This window comes from Biomphalaria glabrata, chromosome 16 (genome assembly GCF_947242115.1).
Source record: "Biomphalaria glabrata chromosome 16, xgBioGlab47.1, whole genome shotgun sequence".
Lineage (NCBI taxonomy): Eukaryota > Metazoa > Mollusca > Gastropoda > Planorbidae > Biomphalaria > Biomphalaria glabrata.
Genome location: NC_074726.1, coordinates 2,433,308 through 2,442,203, shown reverse-complemented (window position 1 = coordinate 2,442,203; position 8,896 = coordinate 2,433,308). Strand labels below are relative to the sequence as shown.

General features: G+C 36.8%; 2 protein-coding genes across 2 annotated transcripts in view; one reads left to right on the top strand and one right to left on the bottom strand.

The window, feature by feature from the left end:
- Positions 1–8,896, bottom strand: part of LOC106075706 (uncharacterized) — a 73,796-nt gene that overhangs the window by 52,497 nt on the left and 12,403 nt on the right. The gene's annotated exons all lie outside the window — the stretch shown is intronic.
- Positions 2,008–7,571, top strand: LOC106058610 (uncharacterized). Its single transcript, XM_056013735.1, has 4 exons — positions 2,008–3,270; positions 4,643–4,940; positions 5,691–5,725; positions 6,089–7,571. Exons 2-4 carry the CDS (start codon positions 4,656–4,658, stop codon positions 7,326–7,328), a joined length of 1,560 nt encoding a protein of 519 aa, XP_055869710.1. The 5' UTR covers positions 2,008–3,270; positions 4,643–4,655; the 3' UTR covers positions 7,329–7,571.

The following is an 8,896-nucleotide window of genomic DNA, read 5'->3' as shown; positions in this document are numbered from 1 at the left end:
TATAATAGAACTTGTCTTTAAACGGAACACGCTTAAGCCACTCAAGAAATAGAAACTCAAAACACTTTCAATGAATAAGAACAGTAAGAAATGACATTGAACATTTAAAATAACTATCTAAGCACAATGCTGATAATTGCTAGGCCAAACCTATTGCGTTAGATCAGTGTTTCTCAGGGGTACGGGAAGACCTCATAAACTATTTTTTTTTTACATACCCATTTATTATGTTCTGTTAATGAATTACAGTGTGGTGGGGGTGAGGCAAGGGGTACTCAGCATCACAAAAGGATAAAAGGGGTACACTTAGTTCAAAAGGTTTGGGAAACACTGCATTAGATTAATAGATAAACAACCCCCTTCCTCGTTCTCAAGAGTCAACCAGAAACTTTTAAGACCAAGAACATGACAAAGGTTTATTTAGTCACGTGACACCAGCATTAGAAAACTTTACAAGACGCAGAGAAAGAGATGAAGCTAGATGAAGCTACTCTCTTTCTTGGGGAGGAAGTCTCTAGGCCGAGGCTCCGCTTCCGAACCCTTCTGTCTCAAGTTTGAATCCCTATAGAGACGGAGATTGAGTTTCGAGTTTGCTAGCATGCTCCCCACGTCTAAAGTGTACCTGAACAAACGTAAGGGCGGGTTGGTCGTTGTGGTGACGTTATTTTTATTATATTGTGGTGACATTGTTTTTATTATATTGTGGTGACGTTATTTTTATTATATTGTGGTGACATTATTTTTATTATATTGTGGTGACGTTATTTTCATTATATTGTGGTGACATTATTTTCATTATATTGTGGTGACATTATTTTCATTATATTGTGGTGACACTATTTTCATTACATTGTGGTGACGTTATTTTCATTATATTGTGGTGACATTATTTTCATTATATTGTGTTGACATTATTTTCATTATATTGTAGGGATATTGAAATTGTAAAGTCTGAAAGGGTTATTTACATTTTATCATAATAATTTTGAACTAAAAATGTAGTTATCAATTTTGAATAATATAGACCTTATTAAATAACAGTATGACTACTGTCTATGTAAAAGTGATCTTTGACTGCAGTAGCAGAATAGCTAACTGGTAATTCCCAAAATCGGTGACAGAAATGGTAAACTAATTATTTTATTTTCCTTGTTTATGGTAAAGGTAGATCTTATAATATAGCTACCTGTAAATAATATGGCTTGCAAGAGTGACACAGGTATGGCATGATTGGACCCATTGAGAGTAGTATCGTTCCGTCGTCTGCTCCTTTTTTTTTTCAGCAGTAGCCTCCCTTTGCATACGCTGTAGTTGTTTTCTGAGGGATTAACGTTATGTTCGTATCATTAGTGATGTTTGATATAGATGTTCACATTTTAGCGTTAAATATTTGACAAGTACTTTCTTGATTTCTTTTTTTTTTAATATGAAGTAGTTTTACTTGTATTTTATTCATAAAGCTGTGTGTGGATTTGATCCTATATTCTAACAACTACGATAATGTTTGAATTAGGAAGAACAGTGTGTATTTCAACTTTAAAACAAACATGTTAACTCCTTACAAAATTATTTTGGCAGTATATGACATATGCCTTGATTTTCAACATTAGAGCTAAAGTAAATCACCATACGACAAAGTCCGGAGATCATTTCTTCATAAGACAGACCAAGATTTAGTTAGTTTAATCTGTAAGTTACTATTTATGTGTAATAAACTACTATTTATGTATCAATCCTCAAGTTACTATAATCTACTATTTATGTATCAATCCTCAAGTTACTATAATCTACTATTTATGTATCAATCCTCAAGTTACTATAATCTACTATTTATGTATCAATCCTCAATTTACTATAATCTATTATTTATGTATCAATCCTCAAGTTACTATAATCTACTATTTATGTCCAACCTCATTATGTTGTATACTTTTGTTTAATTCCTTTCATAATCAACATTCATATAAAATGTACAATTTTTCAATATAAAAAAGATCCCCAAAAAGAGGCCTTGAGCCCAAGAATACCCATGATGCAATGGCTTAGTGAAAAGCACAAAGGCTGAGGTGTCCTGAAAACAACAAGAACAACATATGCCTTAACTCTTTCTCTCCGTAATTATTTACCACATTCTGGTGGAATCAACGCTGGTATCGCCAGTTAGGAGGAGAAAGAGTTATGTCTATCTGGGACAATCTTGTACACGTTTTTTCTCCCACTTCCCATTCTCGGATCAAGCTGAAACTTTGTGGAACTTTATTCGTTGTAGATGACAACACAGGGATGAATGAAAATAATAGAATAGTCTATTAGTAAATCAATTAGACGACGTTAATTAATTTCATTTTATAATTAGACAATATGACATGTGCAAAGGAGACACCATTTTAAAAAATTCTTAATCTTTAATCCTAAGGATCAAGATACTCAAAGAGAAATATCTTCAACACCAAAAGAATATTTTTCATGTCTTTATTAATTTTAAGAAAACTTTCGACAGAGTAATGCATGGGGCACTCTGGGCAATAATGAAAAGGACAATTTAAATAAAAGCATTATGAAGGTAACCAGAGACTCAAAGATTGGACTTGCCAGTAATTGAAAGAGATTCTATCCAAGGCAAAAGAACCGAAAAAGGCAGTCAACGGATCTTGTGTGGTGCCCCAACAGTCAAACAGACTAAAGGATAAAGAAGTAAAAAAGAAAATTTCCCCTTTCAGACCTTGCGATCTAAGGGGCAGATGATGTATAGATCATATGCTTCTATGGCCAACAGTTAACAAGGGTGTCACATGGGCAGAACAACGACCAACCGCCTTTATTTTTCCCCAACTTAAGTCAGGTACCCAGCAGAGTTCGGTAGACTCAGGGACGCCCTAAAAATCCTGAAATTCAAATCTCAGTCTTTATCGAGATTCGAACCCAGGACGCCAGTTTCGGAAGCCGATCGCTTAACCACTCAGCCACCTCTCCTTAACTAAAGGATAAGTGCAGGTGAATCTTTGATAAGAGAGTTAACTGCCTCCATTGCAAAATATTTTTTTTATTTGCTTCTAGATATTCTACTTATCAACACCATAAACTGCACATTCTGATTGTCAGCAGTAAAAAAAAAACAACTTTCTCATACTTAAATAGCTTCCCTTTAAGCTTCCACGTCTATCAGTGAAGATCAAGTAAAGGTCTAGTTCGTAGTAAAAATCTTCTTCAGATGTTTAGCATTTGAAAAACAATTTCTCGAATACTTTTGAGCTGAGACAGTTCAGTGATGTGAGTAAAACCTTTTCACTTGATTCTCTTAGTGGTATGTAACATTTCTGCTAGTTTTACTTGTACATACAATATTGAATGTAAGAACTTAATCTTTATCGCTGTGCTGTTGTGTATTAGCTCAAAGATATTTAGTTTTAAATCTCGGGACTTAATTGATAACAAGGTTAACACAAATATATAGTACTTTTTATTGACAGTTAGAATCTTCAATTATGCCCTGTGTTTTAATCATGATTAGATCAGCTGTCGTCATCGAGAAGTACGTAGAAGTCAAACTCATAAAGCGCTGGTTGTGAATGTGTATGTGTTTCGTGTGTGAATGTTGTTCGAATTTTTCATCTCTACTGTTATTGTACAGTAGTTACGCTGATGTTGTCACTTGTACTCAAACTGAATTTCCATTTGATTGGATCAATAAAATTATCTTATCTTATCTCATTATTACTAATTTTTATCACTTTAGTTTTACTACCTTTTCTTTTTTTTTTGGGGGGGGGGGGGCGGGGGGAAAGCGGCTTTATGTGATAATGCATGTCATAACGTTTTTTTTCTTCATAAATCTCCAAAAAGGTGATTGTTCTATTTAAATTCCATTCAGTCATAATCTGATATTGTGACGTTACATTCTTCCGACTAGCCTTGACCTTGTCCTGCTTGCAAGCTTAAGCGTGAGAGTAGTGAAGCATATTTAGGCTCCCTGGGAATTTTCCCGAAAGATAACTTGTTTTAAAACACATTTCATGTCACAAAGGAAAGTAGCATTTTGTTTAAAGTTAGGCCTAATAAACCTGTGGCGTAGCTAAGAACAGGCCATCATTTGAGCGGCCCGTGGGCTTGACCTCTTTAGGGGCCCCTGCATTTTGACATTCGACATCATGACATGAGATGATGGTGTAATAGTTAATATCTAATGTAAAAAAAAAAATTCGAATGCCCGTTTGGGGTCCCCTTAAAGTTGGGTCTCGGGGGGATTTTCAAATCTTCCCCCCATCCTCCCACCAAAGCTACGCCACTGTAATAATCGACAAGTTGACTTAATAACTTGGTCATCACGCATGCAAACATACAATTTATAATTATTTCTCAGGGCCTAATTCACAAATTGGTCACGAATATCATGAAAACTAAATCACTTCCGGTCATTTGTGCATTTATTCTGACATACATAAAAAAAAATAGATTATGCACAAATACACACATTCATCAGTGACAACCATATTGTATTTACACACTTCCGGTCATTCGTGTATACATTCTGACATATAAATAAAAATAGATTATACACACATACACACATTCATCCCTGACAACCATATTTTATTTATTAATTATTGTTGGAACATTTCATTCAAAATGTATCTATATTTAGTTTCAATCCGGCAATGGAAGAGGACCCTTCACATAAATCATTTAACGACAAAATTGGACATTTTCAAAAATTCCAATTAATAGACAGCCGGAAATTAGCGCCACCAAAGACGCCCCCAAAGCCAGCCAGACGAGGTCTCACTAATGTCTCCGTAACGCAGTCACGTGTCACAAGCTCGATGTCATCCCCTCCCAAGGATCTGACACTTGAACAAGAAAATCAAAATGTAGAACATGTCACGGAGCAACAGTCTGGGGCTAATTCAGTGACAATGCAACATCAAGGCACTATAGATATGGTAAGTATGTATGTATGAAAATTAACGCAATTTTCATTATATTTATTAGTAAACTTACAAAATGTTTGTAAAATGTGTTACATGTTTCGGATGTTCCTTCAGAGTTGAAGATAATTACTTCCTAGTCCAAACCTCCCGCAGGACGACGTGGGATGGGAGCGGGCAGGGTTTGAACCCTGGACCATCGATAAATCTGAACGACAGTCCAGCGCGCAAACCGCACGACCAGGCAGCCAAATTGATTATCACTTTTAAGACAGTTAAAATAGAGAAATGTTTCTAATAATTTCATTGGCTCTGTCTTTCAATGGGACAACGCGCCCGTGTCTCTTTGTATTTATCTCTTTTCTTTCTTCTCTGTCTCTCTCTCTTCTCGTCATGATAAAAATAAAGATTATTGAAAACAAAAAACAAAGTGTTCATAGTAAAAGAATTATCTATCTATCTTTCTAATGCAGGGGTTCTCAACCTGTGGGTCGCGACCCCCTTGGGGGTCGATTGACGATTTGCCAGGGGTCGCCCAAGACCATCAAAAATAAGAATTGTTGTTGTCTATTCTTCTATTGCTGTGTGTGTCTATTGCGGTGGGGGGGTGTCGCGGCAGAGTGGTATTTTGTAAAAAGGGGTCGCCGAGCTTAAAAGGTTGAGAACCGCTGTTCTAATGTGTAAAGAAATAAAATTTTGTAAACGACAATGTATTGAATTCGTTTACTGTTAAAGTAATGCTGTACCTTTGCCATTTTTTTTTAGTTTATTAATACAGATGCAGATGAAGGTGACACAAGGTGAGTATATAATTCATATAAATTTATAATACTTTAATAAACAATACTTACTTAATTAATTAACAATATTTTATCATTTAATTGCGAGAGAGGATTAAATATTCACATATTTGATACACCCGCATACATCCATACTTTGCAAAAAGTAGCACTGTGATAGGTTTGTGGTATGAGTGTCTAAGAGGCATAAACCAGTGGGTTTGAGTTTAAAACCCTTCTGTGCTGTGGTTCACGAGCCCCCAAAGGCAGTATATCATAGATACTACCTCCCCCGCTCACTAGTGCTCTGAGCATGAAAAACGCGTGTAAAAAAACTGATTTATATAGACATGTGCAAGATTTAATATTTCTATTTTTCTACAGGTCAAGCCTTAACGACAATATTGACTTGCTACTGATTGGAAAAACTGGTTATGGAAAAAGCGCCTTGGGTAACTCTATACTGAACTGCGACGCATTTGTTAGTGAGCCTTCTTTTACTTCTGTTACCAAAGATGTTTGCGATGAGGCGAATGAAGTTAATGGAAGGACCATCAAAATAGTGGACAGTCCAGGGGTTGGAGACACGGACTGGGAAAATGATGAAACTACAAACTTTGTAGTCAATGCACTGTCCCAGGCTATCGCCATCAACCCACAAGGCTACCACGCCTTTCTTTTGGTTGTAAAATTTGGTGGCCGATTCACGAAAGAGGATCAAGGGACTATAGACTTCTTAAAGAAAGTATTTGGTCAGAGTTTTGTCAGGAAGTTTTGTATACTGGTCTTGACGTATGGCGATCAGTTTGAAGCTCAAGTTAAAGACAAATTTAAAGATTGGATACAATCACAAAAAGGTGTTTTGTCTGACTTGGTGAAAGAGTGTAACAACAGAGTCATTCTATTTGACAATCAAACAACAGACAGACACAAGAGACAAAGACAAGTCAATAAACTGATAGAGATTGTTGACAGCCTAAAACTGGAGAATTGCCGCTACACCAACGACCAATTCGATCTAGCCAAAACTGAAAGAGAGGCCTTGATGCTGAGCACCAAAGAGCCACAGATAACTGATGAGACAATAACTGAAGCGAAAATTATTTCGCACAAATTTAAACGTGCACTGGAAATTGTTAAAACTGATTTTAATCCTGCACCGTTAGAACCACTACTGGAGAGGATTAATAAGCTATATGCCTTGATAATGGCGACAGATAACAAAACAGGAATACTTGCTGATTTACTGATTTACCTCGAAACTATTAAGTCATCAATAAGTGATGAGATTAAATTCTGCAAGAGGCTGTTGGAATTGGAAAAGCAGATAAGAGAAGAGAACGCGATTCAGTCGACCCTGCTGGCTCAGAGGCTAAGAGAAACAAAACTGAACAATGAACAACTTAAAGGCGAAGAGAAACAGCAGCAAAAAGAGATTCAGAAACTGAAAGAGAGTGAAGCGGAATGGGAGCAACAGAGAAAAAGAATAATGGCTGAATTGTATTCCGTCACAAATAGAATTCCTGAGATCGATAAACAGAACAGAAAGATAGCCTCGAAACACAGAAATTTCTTTTCTTCGGTTTGTCACAAAATTAAGAAAACGTTTACAAACAAATCCTAAGATACGCCAATAACAAATGTTAATGTCCTCATAACCATATAGAAAGAACTTGTGATAAACATTATGAAACTAAGATTTTATTTTCGTACAAGCCAATATTCATTTCTTAACAAATTGCAAGAAGTTTGGTAAAAAAAAATAATATTTTAACTTTTTCGAAAGCGAATAAAATATGGAAAATACATACAAAAAATATTTTACATTATTCATAACAATGTGATGAGTTTACATTGTATAGACCTGCATGCATTCTATAATAAATGACTCATTGACACAAGCGATTCTCTTTTTATTTTTATTATATTAAGATGCATCTTAGGCGACCTACACATATGACGACATTATTTCAAAGCGAAACTAGTTTAGAGAGAGAGAAAAAAGTTGATGCTATGCTTTTAGAGGAGTTACATGGCTACTGCAGTGACTGAGACTGCACTGTTCCCATTGGGAACTAATTCGTTATAATTGAAGATATTAAAGCTGACTTGGTCTGTTTATCAATGAGTTCAATCAATAGTGCATGTGTCTGATTGGTCTGTTTGTCAATGAAACTCACGAAGGCGCGGTGGCTGAGTGGTAAGACGCTTGGCTTCTAAACCGGGTGTCCCGGGTTCCAATCCTGGTGAAGACAAGGATTTTCAATTTCGAGATCTTTATGGCACGTCTGAGTGCACCCAGCTGTAATAGGTATTTGACATAAGTCGGAGAAAAATAAATGCGGTTTGTCGTTGTGCTGGCCACATGTTATCCTCGTAAACATGACCTATAGATCGCAAGGCTTGAAAGGAAGACTTTCTGTTTTTTTTAAAATACAAACTCAAAAATAATAATACATATACAGTCCTGCCTATATTACGCAGACATAATCTTTTGATTAAAGACCTGTGTCGTGGCAACGAGCTAATGGTCTCCACTGGCCACAGATCGTGACGTTGCAGGTCAGTGTTCAGGCCTTCTATAAAGAATGGTCTTGGTACAGTACGAGTTCAGAACGGGACGGAGAATTATTCCCAGGTATTCCCAGCATCTTTACAGCCTCAGACAACCCCGCTTGCGCTGGATTGGACATGTTCGCCGGATGGAGGACAAGCGCATCCCGAAAGTCATCTTCTATGGACAACTCGCGACTGGCACAAGAAAAAGTGGTCGCCCGCACCTCCGTTACATAGATGTAATAAAACGTGACCTCAAATCAGTGAACATCAATACTGACCATTGGGAAGACATAGATCTAGACCGCAACAGATGGAGAGAGACAGTGACCAAGAAAGCTATAGACAGCGAAAGAACATGGGACTCCGCTCTGGAAGAAAAACGGACAATGCGAAAAATGGCCAGCTCCTCTACCACCGAAGCGAAAGACATCTTAACCTGAAATATTTCTGGACGAGGGTATCTCTCCAAAATAGGGCTCCACAGCCACACGAGGAAGTGTGCGAGATGAACCATAGTCGTTCTACGACTGAAGGAGGCAAACATTTAAGTTCAAAGATTATTTTTACAAAGCTTGTATCCGCTTACTCTGTCTGTCTGTGTGGGTTCTGGGATCAAGTTGAAATTCTAGCACA